Here is a 22,008-nt window from a genome sequence, read left to right on the forward strand (position 1 = left end):
GCCACTCGCCAAAGACAATCAGAGGCCAAGTGGACAAACACACGTTACTGGGGAAAGCCAAAGCCCACTCTGAGAGGGGAATTCTGGCTCCTCCCCTTCCTCCACGCCCAGGACGAGGAGCATCTCTCACACTTCCGCCTTCCCAGGGCAGCCCAGAGCCGACCACCAGCCTCTCCTCCTCCTCTTTGGGGAGAGAAACGGAGGCCGACGGGGCTGACCCCAACCCCCCCGACCCCGGCTGAAGCCGTCACGGTGACTGGGAGGTCGGAGGCCCCCGAGCAGCCGAGCCCGTCCCATCATGTCACAAGAGGGGAAGCCTGTGGGACACCCACGACCCACAGGGCCTGTGTGCGGCCGCCGGGCCCCAGGTCTCAGCCCAGATAAAAGGGAACCTCTTGGGGAGACGGAGACAGCCCACAGGCCTCTATTCAGGCGGGTGAACGGAGGGAAGGCAGTCGGGGCCGAAGAGGAGACGGAGCCGTGGCCTCTGGGAAGCTCCGAGGGACCAACGTTCAGGACACGTCGGGAGACGACGACCCCAGGTTGGGGGCAGAAGGGGTGCACGGAGGGAACGGGCGGCGCATCTCGGGCCAGGCACGTGCCTGCCGAAGCCCTCGGGAGCACGCTGGGCAGCTGTGGGCGAAGAGGAAGCGGCCGGCCTCGAGACAGCGCTGCCCTGCTGAGGGAGGGAGTCTGTGGACCCCCAGGGGCAGCCCGTCCTCACACACAGGCCAGTACCATGCAAAGGCGGGCACCGCACAGGCCAATGCCACAGAGGCTGGCATCAGGAACAGGCTGGTACCATACAAGCGGGCACCACACAGGCCAGCACCATGCCCAGGCTGGCATCACCCAACAGAGTCTGGGATTCAAAAATCTGGCGAGGAATTCAAAAGGAAACAGACCTAAAAGGGGAGTCTCGGGCCCCCTGGGCACACACAGTGGCCATCGGGATCCCCCCGGGCAGGAGGAGGATGCCGCCCAGCAGGGAGAAGGCGCAGCGTGCTCCCATCGGGACGGAGCGGCCGCCAGCTTCAGGGGCCGGAGGCCCGCCAGGCGGGGGTGACGGCTGTGAAGATGGAATTGTGTCCCTTTGTCTAGCTTTGGTCAGTCCATCAAGAGCTCCCAAACCCCAGTGTGAGGCCCGCTGGGAGGCTGTGACGGGCTCCTGGGAAGCGGAGGGGAGATCCTGGCTCTAAAAAGGTGGCCAGCCTGGAGGAGGCTCTGAGCCTCTTCCCTCCTTGCGCTGCCTCGGAGGCGGTCGTTCTGCACTGGCCGCCTTGTAGCAGAAGACGCCGGCGGGACTGGTGCGTGGATGGGGCCTTCGGCGGGCCGGGCCGGGCAGCCCCGCTTCCAGCGTCCTCCGCCTGGGCTAAATGAAAGCTGCGGACAGTTGTGGGGCCTCGGGGCTCCTCGCCAGGGTCCGGAGCACTCGCTGTGGGGCCCTGAGCCACGAGGGCCGCGTCCTCCCCGAGCGCCACCGCCCAGAGGGGGCCAAGAACCCGAGCCCGGGCCCAGCTCGGGTCCCAGGAAGCTCCCCCGGCAGGACTCGGAGCACGGGCCCCGCCATGCGGCCGGCTGCGGTCTCTTCCTGAGGAAGCATCTCCCCCGCCGCCTGGGAGGCCCGTCGTGGACCGTGGCCTGGCGCGGCCGTGCTCGCTGCGGTCAATGGAACCCGCCTGGAGTTCCAGGTCTGCGAAGCCCCGTGTCGGCGTTAACGGGAGGAAGATGTCGCCCGGCCTGGGAGGCGGCCCGCCTGCTCCTCGCCCGTCCAGCGTCCCTCTCTCGGCGTGGGTGAGCCTCAGAGCCGCCCGTGGTGAAAGCGAGTCAACGCCGAGGGCAAACGTCCCGCGAGCCGGAAAGGGCGAGCGGAGCCTCGGAAGGCCCTCCGTGGCCCGGGGAGGGTCTCCAGGGCTGGGCAGCCTCGCTGGCTCGCTGCACAGAACTTGAGGCGATCCCACAATGCCCCTGTGCCGGCTGCTCCTCCCGCTTTACTGAAAGAGCAAAGCTGGATGCCCACAAGGGGAGACCGAAACCGGGATCCACAACGCCGTTCGACACTGGGAGCCCAGCGTGTCGGCAAGCCCTGGAGAGCCAAAGGAGGCGGGCCCTGCTCCGCGGGGCTCTCGCAGGGACGGAGGCTGGCCCGAGGCACACCGCCACCCTTCTTGGGCCTGCGAACAGCGGTCTGTCAGCATCGCCGGTTAAAGACGAGCCGAGGAGTTCTCCCCCTCCCCCTTTCTCTGTCTCACTCCTCCACGCTCCTGTTCAGCGCTCCTCGGACCCCGCCGCATCCCTGGCACTGTGGCCAGGCTCACTCCCACGGCCTGTGGCACGTTCCCTCTTTCAGGAAAACCCCAATTCCAGCCACCGCCACTCTGGAATCCCTCGGGGCTGAGCGGGGCCTCTGCCGGACCAGGAACATTTTCAGGCCCAGCCATCGTCTCCTCCCCTCACCCCCTCACACACGGACACGGGAGGGCAGGGAAGGCGGGCTGCGCTTCGGGTCCTTCTGTGCCACTGGACCGGTCCAGAAGGCGGGCTGCGCTTCGGGTCCTTCTGTGCCACTGGACCGGTCCAGAAGGCGGGCTGCGCTTCGGGTCCTTCTGTGCCCCCCGGACCGGTCCAGAAGGCGGGCTGCGCTTCGGGTCCTTCTGTGTCCCCCCGGACCGGTCCAGAAGGCGGGCTGCGCTTCGGGTCCTTCTGTGTCCTCCGGACCGGTCCAGAAGGCGGGCTGCGCTTCAGGTCCTTCTGTGCCCCCCAGACTGGTCCAGAAGGCGGGCTGCGCTTCGGGTCCTTCTGTGCCACTGGACCGGTCCAGAAGGCGGGCTGCGCTTCAGGTCCTTCTGTGTCCCCCCGGACCGGTCCAGAAGGCGGGCTGCGCTTCGGGTCCTTCTGTGCCCCCCAGACTGGTCCAGAAGGCGGGCTGCGCTTCGGGTCCTTCTGTGCCCCCCAGACTGGTCCAGAAGGCGGGCTGCGCTTCAGGTCCTTCTGTGCCTCAGGACTGGTCCAGAAGGCGGGCTGCGCTTCGGGTCCTTCTGTGCCTCAGGACCGGTCCAGAAGGCGGGCTGCGCTTCGGGTCCTTCTGTGCCTCCAGACCGGTCCAGAAGGCGGGCTGCGCTTCGGGTCCTTCTGTGCCTCCAGACTGGTCCAGAAGGCGGGCTGCGCTTCAGGTCCTTCTGTGTCCCCCCGGACCGGTCCAGAAGGCGGGCTGCGCTTCAGGTCCTTCTGTGCCTCCAGACTGGTCCAGAAGGCGGGCTGCGCTTCAGGTCCTTCTGTGCCTCAGGACCGGTCCAGAAGGCGGGCTGCGCTTCAGGTCCTTCTGTGCCTCAGGACCGATCCAGAAGGCGGGCCTCCCTGAGAAGCCGCGCTCCGGCTTGTGCCATCTCTGCCTTCGAGGCAAGGACGTTCAGCATGCCCCGCCCAGGCCACAGTGACAACAGCCACAATGGCAGACGCCAGCCAGGGGAAAGGGCAGACAACGCCACGAGGATGCTGCCAGGAGACGCACGTGCAGCTCCGCTGGGTGTGTCTGGGGCTGCCCAAAGCGCACCAGGAGTGCACCAGGAGCGCCGCCCCCCCCAGCTGCCAGGATGGTTTTACTCCCAGAAGCCTCAGCGGAACACTGACGCCAGCTGCGTAAATCAGAGCTGGCGGGGGCCCCAGTTCTTTAGAAACAGTCATCGTCCATGAGTCACCAAAAACGAGCGTGGCTTGGGAAGGGAGTCCAAAAGTTGGGGTTCAACTCCTCAGGTTCCTCCAATTCAGACTAAAATAAAGTTTCAAAGAAATGGGCACAAGCCCCCTCCTCAGGCTTGAAAACAGCTCGTCCTAGGATGAGAGCTGCAGAAAAGGAAGGCTTCTGACAAAGAAAGCACGTGACAGTGTGCCAGGCGAGCGAGCAGCACGTGCCCCAGGGACCGTGAGCGGAGTCTCCCCTAAAATTCGGCATAAATGACAAGGGCCACACGTGAAAGGTGAGGCTAAAGTCTTAGGCCCCCAAAGGGGCGAGGGCGTCCTTGCTCGGCCTGAGAGCATCCTGAACCCCAATTATTTCCTCCATCGGGGCATTGCGTGTCCCTGCTGACTTAGAAAACTGCATCTTACCAAGCCGACCCCACGTTCCCCAATGGCACTTCAGTCTGCTTCTCATGCCCTCTGCCCCCCTCGGCCCCACACCCGTGTAGTCACCTGTTTAGAACCTGCCAATACTTTGACAGAGAGCTTCAGAGCAAGAGGTTGCTGTGACACTCCAAAAAGCAATCCATCAAGGCAGGTGCCTGCCTGGCAAAGGGGAGGCAAGAACCCCCAACGCCACAAGGCCCTTCCTGGGGCGCTCTGCACCCCAACTCGCAGGAGAAATGGCCAACTACCCGCTCTGGGAGGTGGCAGGAAGACGGACTAGTGAACAGGATGAATGTTCTTAAACTGGGGAATGTCCGGGTCAAGGGAACAGGGGAGCGTTTCAAGAAGCCAGACTCAGGAAGAGAGGGATGAGTGGGAAACGGACCCCAAAGGGCAGAAGCACACCAACCCCGAGAGCGGACAAGAGAACTCTCTCCCACCCCCGAAGAGCAATAACGTTACACAGATTGCAAAACTGGGAAAAGACGGGATCCTGGCAAATCCCTTCCGTGGTTGTCACACGGATGCCAGAGAATCCAACAGACAGGGAGAGACCAATAGTCTTGATGAACACGGGTGAAAAAAGTTATTATTAACCAAAATCCTCGCCAATATGATGTAAAGACCATAGGCAATGACCACGGCAAATTTATATCAGACATACAGGTTCGTTCAACATTAGGAAGACTACAAACACGACAAAAGATTAACAACAAGGACAGAAATCACATCAAGATTTAGGGAAAGTTGTTGACAAAAGAAAACATCTGTTAAAAACACGAAAAAACAAAAAACAAATGGACTGGTCTATCCGAAACCGAAATCCAGCATTATATGTAATGAGGATCAAGCAGAAGTGTTCTTTTCAAAAAAAAATAAAACAAACATCTCGGCAAAACCCTGCCTTCTCTCCCTTCCCCATTCCCTCCTCCTCCACCTCCCCACCCACACATCCGTCTGTCCTTCTCTCCTCTGACCCCTCCCCCCACGGGGAATAGGCCTTCTTTGAGTCTTGACGGCTCCAGAAGCCACAAGTCATGCTCCTCTACTCCATCGTCTTCACTGGGGTTTCTTCGTACTTGGATTCTTGGACTATCAGACCTGGGAAGTTTGGTGTTTGAGCTTCTTTCAGGAGGTGATCGAAAAGACTCTGTTTCTGCCTGGCCTTCTGATCCTGAGAGCTGGGCAGTTTTCTTTTAGATTTCTTGAAATGAGACGTTGGCTGCTTATTCTTTGGCTCTGACTTTCGTGCTGGCACTTTCAGGCCCTCCAAAGATCCTTACATTCATTCTAGATACATTTCTATAATGAAATTTCTCATGTTTTCTCTTTGTTTTCAGTCTTTGGACTTTTTTTTATGTCTCATAAAGGCATCATTTCATCCATTCTAATCAGAGCTCATAGCTTTGTCAACGTTTTATGCTTCTTGTGTCATGCTCGTAATTCACTTTCCAGGTCTTTCTTATAGGCTTCTACTCCGTTTTCCAATGTTTTTCTCTTGTACTCTCATTTCATTTATTTAAAAAATGTTTTTTAACTTTTCAAACACCCTTTTCTCCTTCTTATCCAGGTATGCTCATGAAACGTTATATCCAAGCTTTACCTTTGTTTGCAAAAGTGATTAGTCCTTCCCCTTTTCTGGGTTTGTCTTAGGTGTACCCCAGAATACTTTTTTATGATGCGACTCTTTCTGTTCGATTGCACAATTGTTTTGAGCCTACCTCGTCCCCTTTAGCCTATCTTAGCTCTTTTAGAGGTCTGTGGGTCAGTCTCTTTTGTAGGGAATGTCTGGGCTGACCCTACTGCTATTTCTTGAGGTCCCGAGAACTTGGGGTACAGCTCAGGCTGAGAGTCTACAAGTTTTCCGTATGAACAAAAGTGGTCTAACAATTCCAGACCCGTATCTGAGTAGGTCTGCTCCATCTGGAGTGAGTGTGGTTCTGTGCAAGAGAGCTGAAGGCTCCCCGCTCCGGTCTGGGATTCATGCCCCGCTGATTCTGTTAGAGAACTCAGACAGGGCTGTACTCTGCTTCCGGCGTCCTCGGCCCACAGCTGCTTCCTGTCCCCAGAAAGGTCTTTGCAATAAGATCAGAAGTAAAGCAAGAGTGCTCCCTTGCACCAGGACAATTTGACAAAGTATAATAAACGCTAATGATGGTTTAAAGAACCTTTGGGAGTCAATTAAAAATGAGATGAATGGGGACATCTAGGTGGCTCTGTGGATTGAAAGCCAGGCCCAGAGATGGGAGGTCCTGTGTTCAAATCCTAGCTCTGTGACCCTGGGCAAGTCACAACCCCCATTGCCTAGCCCTTACCACTCTTTTGCCTTGGAAACAATGCACAGTATTCATTCTAAGACAGAAGGTAAGAGGTTTTATTTGTTGTTGTTGTGTTTTTTTAACGAACTGAACGCAATGGATGTAAAATAAATAAATGATTTACAACAAAACCCAACAGAGATAAACAAGGCAAAATAATGTGACACAAAGAGTAAAATACTTAAGCATCTACCTACTGAGACACACATCAGAACTACGTAAATACAAATCCAAAATCCTCTTTACAGAAGCAAGACGGGCTTAAATAGGAATGAGGAAAAATTGCTCCTACGAAGGAAGAGTCACTAAAATCAAAATCACAATATCACCTAAATTATCTCATTCAACGCCATGCCAACCAAACTCCCAAAGAATTAGAAAATTTGTTCTGGAGGAACAAACGGTTACGAATTTCAAGGGAGATAATGAAAACAAGAAGGCAGTGAGGAGGAAGGGAACTTCCAAGCAGCAGATTTCAAGGACACCAAAAAACCCAGAAATCATGCAAACAATTTGTATTGGTTAAAAAAGCAGAAGGTTGATCAGGGGAGAGGACAACACAGCATACAAAAAGCCCAGGGAGGCAACAGGTTCAAACCTCTTTCCAGCTGATGGGTGAAAGGAAGGCAAGGAAGATGGAGACTACATGAACTTCACTAGGGGTACGAAGGCTCGACGTCAGCCTCGGGGCGGTGTCTAACGCAGAGATCTGGTGACTGGGACAAGGACTCCCTAAACAGGTGCCCAATGGCCGCGTGAAGGCCCGAGAGGGGCACGAGGCTCTGAGGGTTGCTAGGTTCATTTAATCAACAAAAGACTTTCCACCAATGTCCTCTTACCGCCCAAGGAATGGCAGGGTGTTTTTAAATTGTGGGTCCCCTCGTGTCTGCTTGCTCGCGTGGTGCTTTCCTTTGTCACATTTCTTCCATGTCTTCCTCTGATAAACTTACGATATGAATGTGCTAGTGAGATAAGATGGACGACTCTCTGGTTCTTAGGTCACTATTGTCCACTTTGGGGAGAAATGTCAATTGTTCATTTTGTCGTACTATGTTACTTTGCATAAATTTATCAAATTAAAATCAAGAGGCACTGACTAAGCACTCGTTCTGCACCAGACACTGTGACTAGGTGACAAGGGTAGGCCAGAAGGGCCCTGCTCTCAAGGACTGGACACTCTACAAAGGCAGAAATCACGAATGATGAGGCTGATGAATCTCTCCCGAAGCAGCCTATAACCTAATTTATATCTATATCCTCCTGTTAGAATCTAATCGTGTATGGGTGATTGGACATCACATACATCTCTGGGCTTGGCTTGGACATATGCATTTTGAAAAAACTATAGTACAAGAGGATTGCTAAAAAATGGTTATTTCACCTTGAAATATTTCCAGTCTCTGGTCTAGTTATTCTTGAGTCAGAAAAGCAAGGGTATTTTCTGATTTGATTTATTTGTTGTTTATTCATTCATTTATCCGGGATACTCATTTTTCTAGTTGAGTTACAAATTCTCTCCTTCCCTCCACCCATTGAGAAAGTAAGTTCTATCCTATCACACACACACAGGAAATCATGCAAAACACATCTCCACCTAGCCATGTTGCAAAAGCAAAAGCAAGAAGTAAAAATGCATCCTCCAGTCCAGACTCAAAAGTCACCAGGTGATTTCTCTCAGATTCTCCAAATCATGTCATATGCAAAAAATGACTTTTGTTTCCTCCCTGACTATTCTTGCACCTTTCTCCTTCTTCTTGTCTCAGTGCTATACAATCCTGCCTGAATCATAGTGGTGAGAACGGAGAGCCTGGCTTCACCCCTCGTCCAGTTAATCCCTATTCCAAATAAAAGCTTTTTTGCTCATGGTTTCACATAGATACTACTTAACAACTTAAGAAAGATTCATTCATTCTTATGCTTTCCAGTATTTCAAAGGTATGGAATATTGCGTTTCATCGAAAGATTTATCTGCAAGTATTGCTACAATCATGCCCGTAACATATGATTTTTATTATGGACGCATGAGGTCAGTTATGCTTAAAAGTTTTCTTAATGGGGAACCGGTCCTTGCATTCCTGGACAAATGTGACCATCTGGTCACAGTACATGATCTTTGTGACAAATCACTTTAATCTCCTTGCTAGTATTTTATTTAAAATTGTTCATCAATATTCATTATTAGTCTAGTTTTCTTTTTTGTTTTTTACTAAACTCCATGACTCTACCTAATTTTTCAAATAAATAATATTACATAGGATTAGAAGTAATTGTTTTAAATGTTTAGTAGAATTCACTTGTAAATCCATCTGGTTCTGGGAATTTTTTTTTTCCTTAAGGAGCTTATTTATAAACTGATCAACTTCTGTTTTTTCAAAGACAGGGTTAGTTAAATACTCCATTTCCTTTTCTATGAATTTGGGTAACATAAATACTCACTCCCTTCACTTAAATCGATGGTTTCATTGACATGAGACTCGACAAAATAGCTCCTAATGATTGCTTTAATTTCATTTTCACTGGTGGTACATACATTCTTTTCATTTTTGATCCTGATAATATGGTTTTCTTTTTTCTCTTTTTACTCAAATTAACCAATGGCTTATCTAAGTTTATTGCCTTTTCCATAAAATCAGCTCCTAGCTTTTATTTGTTATTTCAATGGATTTTTTACTTTCAATTTTATTAATCCCATCTTTGTTTTTCAGGATTTCTATTTTGATATTTAGAGATTTTTAGTTTGTTCTTTTTGTTGCTGTTGCATGTGTAGTTTATTGATCTATTCTTTCTCCTTTTTATTGATGTATGCATTTAGAAATATAAAATATGACCTAAATTCTGCTTCTGCTACATCCCACAAATTTTGCTCTACTGTCTCATTGTCCTCTCTATTGTTTCTATGATTTGTTCTTGCACTCATCTTTTAGGTTTATTCAGTTTTGAACTAATTTTTAATCTGTTTTCACAGTCCTTTATTGAATAAAATTTTTATTGCATTATTGTCCCAAAAGGACGAATTTGCATTTCTCCTTTTCTGCATTTGGCTATGAAGTTTTCATGATCTAATAGTGGTTAGGTATACAGCTACAAAAAAGGTTTTCTCCTTTCTAGTCCCATTCAATTTTCTCTAGAGGTCTATCCTGTCAAGTTTTCTAAAATTCTATTTGTCTCCTTAACTTCTTTCCTATTTATTTTATGATGTAACATATCTCAGTCTGAGCTGGGAAAGTTGAAGTCCCCACTAATAGAGTTTTATTGTCTATTTTCTTCTGTAACTCATTTAATTTTTCCTTTAAGAATCTGGATGCTATGTCCTCTGGTGTATGTGTGTCGAGCATTGTCATTCCTTTTCGTCAGGTCTATTTTTGTTCTTGCTTCGCCTGTGATCATGACAGCTAGCCCTGACTCTCAGACGGCAGCTGAAGCCCAACAGGTTCTGCTTTAGCCCCTTATTTTCACGGGGCGTCTCTCATAAACCGCATATTGTTGGGTTCAGGCTTCTAGGGTCAGTGTGTATCTGTAAAATTCCTGCAGTCTCTTTCCACTCTGAGATCTATTTTCCTTTGGAAATGCCAACAACGTGGTAAATGGGAGGCAGAAAGGTCTCCATCTGGGTCTCCCTTCTCCTGGCTCCAGTCACTTGCAGGCAGCCTCAAAGCATCAGATCGGTTGAGAAGACCCTGCTTGGACTGAATAGGGGGTGGGAGGGAGGGGGGCATGCTGGGCAGGGAATCTTGGGATGTCTCCCCCATAGACACAGAGGACCTGCTGTATTTTCTTTTTGGAAAATGGACAGTATAACAAAAACATATTTTCATAAAATCTGCTTTTCACACTGTGGAGTCTTTATTAGGATTGAAAATAAAAATCTAATGCCATGGCGGGATGCGCAAACCACATTTTCAGTAATAATCTTTTCTCCCGACATTCTTCTTCATGTTATAAAACCTAACTTTCTTTCTGTCTTAGAATCAATACTAAGTATTGATTCCAAAGCAGAAATGCGGTAAGGGCTAGGCAATAGCAATCAAATGACTTGTCTTGAAAGTATCAGAGCCACATTTGAACCCAGGACCTCCCATCTGACTGAACCACCTAGCTGCTCCGCTCACCCCAACATTCTTCTAAAAATATTAATTTTAAAAACTTGCTTTCTGAAAAATATTCCTATTTCTATCCCCTGCTTCCCCAGCAGCCAATCCATGGAATAAAGATTGTTAAAAGAATAGGGGAAAAAAGTATTTTGGCAAACTCAAATACTACCTCTCTGATGTCTGACATTCTGCATTTTCTGGATTCCTCAGTGCCAAGTTAGAGAGGCTTTCCAGTTGGCTTCCGTTTTCCCCGCCATCTTGGCTCCCCAGCCCATCACCCCTCCCACACACCCCTTGTCAATTCCACACAGCGGAAATGAACGTGATCAGCGACCCTGGGAGGATGCAGTCGCTGATGCAGGGGAGGTTTCGTGTGCTCGTGAAAGGTCCCCCTGAGCACGCCCAGCACCCGAGTCTGCTCCTGACGAGAACACGAGGCAGCAGCGGCACGAGCCAAGCCCAGGCACTCATGGGCAGCGTCTTGTCCCCCAGCGACACCAGGAGCCAGAAGCTGAGGGTCCCGGCCCGTCAGCCTCCCGCGCTGCCTCGTTAGAAATAAGGGGCCGAGGAGGCGCCCCGGGTGAGCAAGGAGGAAGCTGACGGGATGTGCCAAAGAAGAAGCGACCCCTCGGGGGAGGCCGGGGGCACACGAGCGGTTGGCCCGCAATCGGACGCCAAGTGCCGCTGGGGCTGGACCGAAGGGAAATCTCGCATCACGAGCCTCACAGAGGCAGAGCTGAGGCACGGGAAAGAGGGTTCGAGGGCAGACGAGGGGACGGGAGAGCCTCCAGGCCGCCTAGCAGTCGGGGAGATGAGAGAGCGCCACAGAAACGAGGCTGGAAGCTGAGGCTGCCGAAGCCACTCAGAAGGCCTTGAGCCACCTTCCCCATTCCTGGAGATCCACCCATGGAGTCAGTTCTGCCTCCTCCCTTTGCCCACCTCCAGACGATGACGAAGTCCTGGGAAATGAAGCTGTGAACCCCCCCAGGGCGGCCCTGGCTTTCGGGGCCACAGAAGGACCCTGAGGCACGGAGAAGAGTCATAGAATCAGATTTACGCCTGAGAACGGGGAGACCCAGGGCGGCGGCCTAAGGGACCAGGAAGGTCCCGGAAAGCCCAAAGCAACAAGGATGAGGGGGGGAGGCAGAGGAGCGAGGAGACCGCTGAGCGGAGCAGCGACCACGATGGAGGCCTCCTGAGGAAGGAAGACAGCAGAGAGGGTTGGATGCACGAAGGAGGCTCTGAGGCCTAGAACCCGGGCCACAAAAAAGGATCACGGAGAATCTCACTGAGGAGACAAACGACCAGAAATGGATGAGGTCCAGTCATGAAACACAAAGGAAATCCCTGAGGGAAGCCGCAGCAATTGGGCCGAACCCGGGCCCAGGACTGGGTCCACTGCCAGGGGGGTCTGGGCCCCATTTTCTCCCATCTGCACCCCAAGGAGACAATCCTATCGTCGTCGTTTTTATCGAACTCTCAGCGACCTGGTACAAAGCGGGGGCCTGGTGGGTTTGACCAGCGAACAGTATCCTTAGATGAAGAACTTCATTCCATCCCGGCCCCTCTGACCACCATGTGCAAGCCCGAGGCCCTTTAGCTTGTCTGGTTCGAGCTGGCTCTCCACTTAGACGTGACACATCGCTCTGCCCCTGTGAGGCCCGACGAGAGAAGGAGCTCGGGCGAAGCCCCCCAGCAGCTGCCCTGCCTTTGAGAGGAGCTCGAGGGGGCCCAGGGCCGACAGGCCTGTCTGCGGTCTCCAGCTGCCGGGTGGCCTCCTGGCAGATGCTGCCTCTGACAGAGGCTTTCCATAGAGATGCCGGTAGTTGGGGATTCTGGGAAAATCCTCCTGCGGCACCAGGTCCACAGCTAAGGCATCACCTTCTGGCACTCGGCTCGGCGGCGGAGGGAATGACGGTCATCTCCAGCATCCTCCTCACCCCAGACATCTCCACAGAACGACAGCCACCCCGAGAGCCGGGAGGCAGCCAGAGGGGCTGCTGGGGGCATCCCCCCACCCGGAGCACTGAACGTCACCTCCTTCAGGGGAAGCTCGACCGAAAGCCCCTGGAGTCTGAGCCTGGGAGGGTGCCCAGTCTGGGAAGGTGGACCTCGGGGGCAGGTCTGAACGGATGGCGGAATGGCGCGCGGTCGATGCCAGCGATGGAGACTGCCTGCCGTGGGCTGCGCCCCGTTCCTCTCCCTCCCTCGCCGGCTGTGAGGGGCTGTCGCCCTTCTCTGGGTTTTCTCCAAGAAGCTCGGGGACGACCCCCTTCAGTCCGAGAAAGACCACGCTTGTGACCGCCGCCGGGTCTCTGAACCGTGAAGGAGCCTGCAGAGGGGGTCCTCGTGCGGGCAGGCCCGGCCAGTGGTGGACGGAGCAGGGCCGAAAGGAATGCTCTTCGAGTGAGGGCGCCCCCGTGCCAGCTGCCGTGAGGAGACCCGGGGAGCCTCCCGTGTGCCGGCTGCGCCCAGCAACACTCTTCTGGCGGCTGTTTGTCAGGAAAGGGCAGACCAGAGCAGGGAAAAGCTTTCCACGAGTGGGCGCGAGGCGAGGAGAAGGCGCTCGGACACGCCCGTCATTCGGCCGGTTGGTCCTTCGACGGCACTCGGCTCCTCGACGCTTCCAGAGAAGAGCGGGACGGCCGTCTGGGTGTGTGCACTCAGGGGCGGCTGGAGATGAGCTCAGAGGCCGCCGGACAGACCGGACTAAGTGCTGCTGCTGCGCCGGCGCCCAGGCCAGTGCAGGTGACGGAGACCGAATGTCCTGGCAACGCCCGGGCCCTCCGACGGTCAGGAGCGGGGCCGCCATGGCCTCCTGGCTCTAGGTCGAAAGCAGGGCCCAGCAGCCAAAGCCCAAACCCAACAGCGCCGCTCGCACTCGGGGCCCATGCCCACACTGACGTGAAGGACACAGGTAAGAAATCCGGAGGAACTCGGGGAGACCTGCGTGGACTGACGGACACAGAGGTGTCAAAGGCCAAGAGAAGGGGTGTCTCAGCGGAGAGTGCCAGTCCTGCACAGGGGGATCCTGGGTTCAAATGCAGAACCCTCTCGTCCAGCCCTCAGCACGCTTTGCCTTGGAGCCAGTTAGTACTGATCGGAAGGCAGAAGGCCGGGGTTAAAAGTGGGCCCAGGAGGTCACAACAGCAGGGCATCGAGGAAGGAGAACATTCTGGGCCTCCGGGGACCTGGAGCCACCATGGCCCTGGGCTCTCCTCTGACCAAGGGCCGAGCAGGACTCCACCACCGCCAAAGGGAAGATCCCAGGAAGCAGGAGGACGAGGGGTGGCCGCTGCCTGCTGCCCCCATCCTCGTCCCTGGAGAGAGGGACAAACCAAAAGGCCTGCTCCTAGCAAGACCTCTTCGGATGCCTTCTCCTTGCGTGGGTGGCTGGCAGGGCCGCGGGGCACAGAGCACTGGGCTGGGCCTCGGGAAGAGCCCAGCCGCGCTTTACTCGTGCTCACTAGCGAGCCGCTGATCCCGTTTGCCTCCGTTTCCCTCTGCGCACCTCCTCCGTGCCAGGTTGTGGTCAGGCTCGGACTGGGGGAGACAAGCTTAGCTCGCCTGACCGCCAGCCTGCCTTCAAAGGCAGACAGAAATGCAGCCGCGCTCGAGCCTCGAGCCGACCGGCGGAGTTTGCCTGGATCCCGGGGATCTCAAGCCCTTCTGTGTCTCTAGGCCCTCGGCCCGTCTTTGCCTCTGTGGGTCGGCTCCAAAGCAGAAGAGTGCCCGGTCGGGCAGCGGGGGCGAAGTTCTCGTCCAGCTGGGAAGCGCGGAGGCCGCAGCTGAACCCAGGAGCCCACCTGGCCCTGCCCCATCTCACACCCAGCGCTCGGGGAAGCCGCTGTCTTCCTTCCCCGCTGGAGAGCCTGCCTTTGGGGGCCCACGGGACTCCAGCTCCAGCTGGCCAGGAGTGAGGAGGAGTCAGGAGGGAAGGGCCTCGGGGAGCCCTGGCCTCGGCCCACAACTGGTCCATCTGGCGGCGAGGGCTCTGGGCCGCTTCCATCAACCCCAAGGCAGGAAGAGCTCCTCCGTCTTGAAATCGGGCTGGGAGAGGCTCGATGAAGTCCCCGGGGAGGTCTCTGCTTGCCCCCGCGCTCGTCTGAGGGATCCCGAGCCTGGCAGACAGGGCAGGGAAGCCGAGGGGCGGCACGTCTCCTCGGAGGGAGCCCAGAACGCCCCCCCGAGACGCTGCCCCACGCCCACGCGCTCCTGGGATCACCCAAGAGATGCACGTGCACTCTCCAAGAAAGTCACACAGGAAGAAAAGGGTGCCGAGGAGGAAGGGACGGAGAGCCACGGACACTCCCTAAGCCTTTTTCCCCACCCATCTGCGCATCGTTTTCTGAGAGGCATCTCGTACGAGGAACAAAGATGAGCTCGGAAAAGGGGCGCCGCGAGCTTCTTCTCGGCCTGGCGGCCGGCGCTCTCCAAGAGCCTCGGGAGCCCTCTCCACAGGGACCAGGGGGCCAGGGAAGGAAAAGGCCGCCACACCAAGGAGATCCGCCATCTTGGTCAGAAGCTTCAGGGAAAATATGGGACCAGAAGCTGCGAGACTGAAAAAGCCAATGGCCCAGGGCGCTCCACCTGACGGAGGGGCACAAGCCAAGGGAGCTCAGGCTAGCATGCACCTTTGGGCACGGGACCCCGATCAGACGGCTGCAGGGACTATTTTTTGAGGTGGAAACCGGACTGAGTCACTAACAGAGGCGGACATTTTTCCAAGCAAACTGAAGCCATGGAATGTTCTCACCCAGGGTTTCGTTCCTGAAATGAAGGGCCACGCTGGGAGGGAGAGGGGGAGCCCCCCAGCTCTTCTCTCGGGGTTTGCCGTAGGACCACTCTCCAATATTCTGTCAGGCCAAGGGCCCGTCTAAAATGGTTCCACTGTCACCATTAGCACCGGAGTAAGAAGACACTCCAGAACATTTCCCAGGGGGTCAAGCGCTTCCAGCCACTGCCCAGGAGTTCGGAGCTCGACAACACAGACTGCAGAAGTGCGGCCAACTGGGCGATATAATAGGACCCAAATCCGCACCGAAGCCCAAGGGCTGGCCATGAAACTACAGAGATCCATCCGACTGTGTAAGGCTCCAATGAGATGATAAAGTGAGGGTGTGAGGTCTCCCTCCATCTCTATCTAACAAGGAGAAATAGGCTTTTGTCCACTTCACTATACCACGGAGATGCCCACTCTTAGTGGAATGATGCCACTTTGAATGGAGCCCCTTCACTGCAACGAGGCGGAAGGGACGGAATGCAGAGCCGGAACGGGCCCCCATCAAACGTCCCAATGCCCCAACACGTTAGAGCTGGACACAACACTAATTCCCCCCCAAGGCTCTGCAAGAGTTCTTCGTCTCACTGGGGTCGTCAGAGGACCTGCCGATGTCCCCGGCCGAGGGTCTGGGCGGTGGGCACTCGGGCCTCTATTCCCAGCGGTCAAGGAGGAAAAGGTTTTTAGGCTGTTTTTACCAGCAAAGACATCCTTTGGGGGGACCCCAATCGTTTCCAATTTGATCTTTTAGAAAGGCCTTTGGAGAATGACAGTTAGTGATTCTGTCTATCTCCATTTCTATCAGTCTCAGAAAATTTCAGCCCTAGAAAGCTCTCGGTGGCTCCCCCAGTCTAGCCAACTCTCAGGCTGCTGGCGCTGGGCCCAGACACCAGAACCAGGAACAAGCACCGGGTCGTCGACATTAGGTGAGATGATCCGTCACGTCGACCCCCTTCATCCAGACACAATAAAGGCCCCCAAGTCCCTGCCCTCCAGGGTCAAAGGCCCGAACCAAGCAGAGCTTCCTAATGCCCAGGCCCAAAGCTGTCCAGCCAGACCTCTCCATCCTGCGTACACACTGTCCTCAGCAGAAGGGGCATGGGGGGCCAAGAGGGAAGGGTGTGGAGCTGAAGGGGCACTCCGGGATGGCACACACGGAGGGCCCAGCAGAAGCTCAGGTCCCCAGAGGGAGAGCGTACACGTACCAGGGGGAGAAGGGGCAGCAAATCTGGAAAGAGAGGAAAGGGTCAGGTGGACCCCAGCAGTGGCAGTCCAGGAAGGAGGCTGGCACCAGCAGGAGGCAGATGCGAGAGGCGTTCTGAAGGCAGGATGACAAGGTACTGGCCGGAAGCGGGATGGGGCAGGAGCAGGGCAAAGGCAGAGGGCCACCACTGTGGCAGCTGCCATCCCCACAGGTACCAAGCTTCTGCCTCTGAGGCACCTCCTCAGGCCCACTTGAGGGTCCTTCCTCTACACCCTCCCTCCCAAAACAGGCGGGTCACGCCTCCCAGAGATGCCCTGGTCCCCTGCCTCAGGCCCTTCTCCAGCCCACACGCTCACTGTCCTGGAGGGCTTGTTCCCTGCCACAGAAGCTCTGGCGCCCCTCCCTGGCTGCATGACAGACGCCTCAGCCCCTGAAAAGCCAAGATCTGCCCTCACATTACGGCAGGCACGGGTCCGGGATGCATGGCCAGGATCCCCATCTCGGGGGCTCTGGCCCTCCCCCTGCCTCTTTCCAGCTGCCCTGAGCTCCCTGCAGGCCCCTTGGCACAAGGCTCGGCCCAGCATGGGCCCACACTTCATCAGTGACCAGCGATGGTGACACGCTGCCCGCCGACTCACAGGAGCAGACCAAATGGCACAAGAGGCATTGCCAAAGTCTCTCACGTCTGCTACTTCTCCCTACTACGATGGCCCACAAATGCCCCACCTGTTCAGCCCTCTCAGCCCTCCTTGACCTCGAGCCTCCCCACATCTCCCAGCTGCCAGGGCCATCCAGGCCATTCGGTGAGCCGCTAGGAAGCTCCCAGGAAGCCACGCCAGCCCCCTGCTCGTTTCGATTCCATCCGTGCTAGGAATGAGGAGAGGAGGGTCGGGAGAGCCGTGCCATGGGACAGCGCAGAGGCAGCACCCTGCCAGGGGGCCCCTTGGCCACGTCCGGGCTTTCCACGACAAATCAGGAAGGCGCCGGGCACGAGGAGCAGCGGCGGGGGCCTGGCCAGACCTGTGGAGGCACAGGCTGAAAGGGTGGGGGCAGGGCGGGGGGAGGACACGGCCCAGGTGCCCAGGTGTGGGGCAGAGCAAGCGAGCGGGCACAACGTGGAGACAGAAGAGCCTCCGGTGCCAGCTGCAGCAGAGGACCAAGACGGAGGCGCTGGATCTGGCAGTGCCCAGGAGAGAGCCGTGACGCAGGGCTGAAAAGAGAACGGAGAAGACGAGTCCAAGTGGCGAGCGTGCCGGGCTCTGCGGCAAAGGCGTGCGGATGTTCATCGACAGCCAGATGGACGAAGGAGAAGGGGTGCAGCTCTCAAGCGTGCCAGGCCAGACGGACAGAACCTCGGGCCTTGCCGGCTGCAGGCCCCTCGCCGCCCGGAGCTGGACGGTGGGCCCAAAGGCCGGCCTCGGTGCGGGGCAGGACCAACGGAAGAGCTCGGCTCCGTGACTTCCGTCGGCTCTGGGCCAGGCGAAGGGGGCAGAGACGAGCGGAGGAGGGAGCAGGATCGGGAGGCGTCCTGGGCTGAGGCAGCACCAGCGGCTCGAGAGGGACCCGACGGAAGACTTGGGCAGGGCTTTTGTGGGTGTGGAGGAGGTCAGGAGCCCCTGGAGCCCGGCAGCGCAGAGAGCTCCGGGCGCGCCCTCTGGGACGAGGGCCCGAGCCTCGAGTCACGGCTGGACCCGACAGAGCCAAAGGTCGCTGGACGGGCCCGTCCCCGCCCCAGGGACCACACGAAGCTTTCGGGGCTGAGGCGCTGTGCCCAGGGCCCCGAGCCTGGGGGCTTGGGGGAGTCTGAATTTGGTGCTTCTGCCCTCACGGAAAGAGGAGAGAAAATGGCCTGGCGTGGACAGCTGCCACCAATGGCCGCGGCATCGGAAGAGCACGAACCGCAAAAGAGGCTGCCGAGGGCCGGCGGCAGGAGGAGCCCGGGGGATCGGCCCCGGGAAGGAGGCTCCCAGAGGACGGAGGCCCCCAGGATGGGGGGGGGGGGGACAGGCCCGGAACTAGGAGGGAGTGACATGATGCTTGTCTCCAGGCATCGGCTGGTTCTGTGGGGCTCTCAAGCTGGTCCCCCAACCCCGAAAAAGCCAATGTAAGTCGGGCCCAGAAGCATTCCCCGCAGACGGCCAAGGCGGGCCGGTCCCAGGAGGGATCGTGCCGTGCCGGGGTCAGAGCAGATGGCCCGAGCCCTCTTCGCCTCCCAGAACTTGAGTGTCCGGTCCGAATCCTCCCTCCGTCCAGGCTGTCGGGGAGGGACCGAGGAAGGCACACGAGGGCGGTTCCCCTGCTGTCCCCATTTAGGCCATCACAGCATTGGCCCGAGAGAGCTCCAGGGAGGAGAGCTTCAGGAGCCGCTTCGGGCCTCGGCGGCGCCAGAGCCCACGGGGGCAGAATTGGTGTCTGGCCCCAATTCTGGAAAAGCACCTGTGGGGGGCGCCCACGGCCGCCGTGCAGGCGCTCCGGAGTGCTCAGGCCTGGCGGCGTGTCCGGCGTGGGACCGGCGTCCACGTGGCCGAATCCAGCAGGCTTGTCAGGGACAGCCCAGACGCCACGACGGGCAACGTGACCCACGGTCCGATCGATGGTCTCCCCAAAGTCGCCGCGGGCAGACTGGCGCCGGCCCTCGGCCCCTCTCTGGGGACTTCGCCTGGGACGCAGCATCGTGTGGAAGGGTTCGGGTCTGGCCACCGCCGAAGAATGGAGGAGGGCCCTGCAGGAGGCACACGGGGGCGTGTGGGAGGGCAGCGCCGCCCCCCCGGCCAGCCCTTCCACCGAGAAGACGCCGCAGAGCACTTCCCGGGAGCGCCTTCCCCTTCCATGGCTCCCCTCGCAGAACCCCCGAAGAGGGGCAGCTCCCCAAAGGGGGACGGTGAGGGCCGCAGACTCGCTCGGTCAGGGACATGCGTGGCCTTAGGGCACCCCGAAGCCTCAGGCTTTCTGAAGGCCCTGGGCAGGCCTGGGAGACGGCCCGGTCACTGCTGACGTCTACACGGGCGCGATCGAGTCCCAGAAAAGCAGCTCGGAAAGGTCCCGCCTCAGAGGCCCCCCCCGGCCCCCCAGGGTCACTGTGTGCTCAGCCTCCCGGAGCAGATGCGAACCTGGACCCAGGGCTGCCTGCCGGAGGCCTTGGCTGACCCCAGACCCCGCTTAAGCCGCCATGGGAGCCTGACTCTACTGGGCCAGACGGGCCGGCCTGTGGCGGAGCCACCGCGAAACAGGGCCTTCAGGCCAGCCGCGGCGCCACAAGCTCCCTTCTCCTTGGGTGCCCGCAAAGGAAGCTGCTGCGGGCGCTGCTCCCCGGGGAGGCCGAGGCCCGGGCCCCGCCGTCCTCGCTGGAGCGGCCCAACACAGACCAGGCTCTGTTCCCACAAGCCTGCGGGCAGTGGGGCAGAAGTGCGAGGACACAAGCGGAGGCTCAGGGAGAGGAGGCCCAGGCCCGGAGCAAGGCCCCAGGCATGGTGGCCTCCACAGCGCCGGCCGCAGTCTCTCCTTTCTAAACAGCTACGGGGCAATGCTGGCCCAGCTCAGGGGCACGTAAGGCACCGGGCACAGACTCTTCCATCTGGGTCTCACAAAAGCCAAGGGAGCTTGTTGCTCGCCTGATTCCCACTTCACAGCTGAGAAAACGGAGGCTCAGCCACCGGAGGGCCGAGAACCCCAGGCTTCCTGATCCTGAGCCTGGCCTTGATGCCAGCCCGGGGGTGGGTCCCAGGGAGCCAGCTCACCCTGGCAGAACAGATCTGAGAACAAAAACAAACTCCTTCCAGGCCACCTTTTCAGCTTTCTTTGTTTCAGAAGAAAGAAGCATTAACACTGGTGTGGTGATGGGCTCCCCCAGGCTCTGGTCCCCAGGAGGCTGGGGCCTCCGCTCCCCTACCAGCCGGGCCCTGCCTCGGCCGTCACCGGCCTCAAGGAGAAAAGAGCGAGTGGAAGCAGAGCCCTCCGGAGCCTACCTGACCAGGTTCTCGTTGTCGCCGGTGCCCTTGCAGGTGGCGCACTCGGTGCGGAGGTCTTCGGACTTGGGCTTCTTCTGGAGCACAGACTGCCTCTGCCGCCGCTCCCGAGGAACCCTTTCCTGCCGCGCCCAGGGAAGGGGGGAGACAGAGAGAAAAGGGTAAGCGGCCCACCAGCCATTTGCCATCAAACGTGTATTGTTTCTAGGAAAAGTAACTTCCCCACCTCAGGCTTCTCTTCTTCGGGAACGAAGCTTCTCTTGCGGCCTCGGGTTCTCTAAAAGCAAACAAAAAGCCCGTCAGAACTCGGGAGCAGCTCCGAAGCAGCCCGGCCAGAGAAAAGAGCCCGAAGCACTGGAGGCCCCCACAGGAATGGGACAAGCTGCACAGCATCGTGGCTCGGTCCGTGGCCTCCCATCGAGGGCCTCAGTCTCCTTCTCTGACGGACATCAGGCTGCAAGAGCCAGGAGGAAGGGCAGGCCCGATCCGATGAGCCCAGAGGCAGCGCCTCAGCCAGGATCCCAAAGGGAGCAGAGCAGAGAGCGGCGGGGCCCGGACCTCCCAGACACCTCCGGATGCTCCACATGCTCCCCTCTCCCCCGATGGCTTTTCCCAACCTTCTCTCCTTCCTCCTCGAGCTTCCGGGGGCTCTGGGTCCTCCACGCTCTCCAAACAAGACAAGGGCTCCCCGTCACCGGTGAAATTAGAATCTGTTACCCTCAAAACTACAATCCCCAGCAAAAACTATGATTCCCAGATCCCCACTCACTTCCTGTTGTTACGTGCTGAGGCAGACAGGATATAAATTGGGTGGAGTCCCGTGTCTAGCCCTCTTTCCTTCCTGTTGGCGTCTTTGCTGGAGTGACCCCTTTGAGCAGGTCGATTAACCTAGGCACGTGGTTCTATTTTGTCAGATGATAAACTTTATAAAAATAATACTTCAAGTATTGGACATTAATTTAACTCCTACATTTATGGCAACCAGAAGTGGGTTCAGAACCCTTAATTCCCTCTGAGCAGATTAGTTTGAAAAGAAACCACGTTTCTCCTGCCACACCTTCCCTCCACCCCCCAACTCTCTTTGGGACTGCTAACTCCCTGGGTGGTTCCAGCCGCCACTCCTACTCCTGCTGCTGACTGGAGCCACTCTCTGGAGGCCTGTAAAGGATCAAATCCCTCTTTCCCTTACAGTGCCAACAGCTGAGTGCTTGCTAGCAGTTTGCCTTGGAAGTCCAGGTGTTTCCCTTAGGCAAGAGAGCCTCTACCCTCTTAACTCTCTGTCCACGTGACAGGGGAAGCTGCTCCCTAGCATTCCCCTTCCCTAGGGGGAAGGGGAAGGAAGGTTACTCTTCCAAATAGGAAGTAGAATTGCAAGCAGGGTTCACTCTATGAAAGAGCAGTGTATTACCTATCTCGAATGGCTCTCAGTTGTAGGGTGTCTTTTCGTCCTACTGCTCCTGGGTATACTAGTCCTTGCAATTAGCTTGAATAATCCTGAGACTCAGGGGAGAAATTAATCTCCCTG

At 56.8% G+C, this 22,008-nt stretch overlaps 1 protein-coding gene across 3 annotated transcripts in view; it reads right to left on the bottom strand.

The window, feature by feature from the left end:
• The window catches only part of PHF14 (PHD finger protein 14), a 79,759-nt gene that overhangs the window by 11,005 nt on the left and 46,746 nt on the right, over window positions 1-22,008 (bottom strand). For all 3 annotated transcript variants that reach the window (XM_056800586.1, XM_056800587.1, XM_056800588.1), the window contains exons 15-16: window positions 20,710-20,760; window positions 20,484-20,605 (exon numbers count right to left, since the gene is read on the bottom strand). In XM_056800586.1, the coding sequence (XP_056656564.1) occupies window positions 20,484-20,605; window positions 20,710-20,760 (173 nt within the window). The remainder of the gene's footprint in view (window positions 1-20,483; window positions 20,606-20,709; window positions 20,761-22,008) is intronic.

The sequence above is a fragment of the Monodelphis domestica genome, chromosome 5 (genome assembly GCF_027887165.1).
Source record: "Monodelphis domestica isolate mMonDom1 chromosome 5, mMonDom1.pri, whole genome shotgun sequence".
NCBI lineage: Eukaryota > Metazoa > Chordata > Mammalia > Didelphimorphia > Didelphidae > Monodelphis > Monodelphis domestica.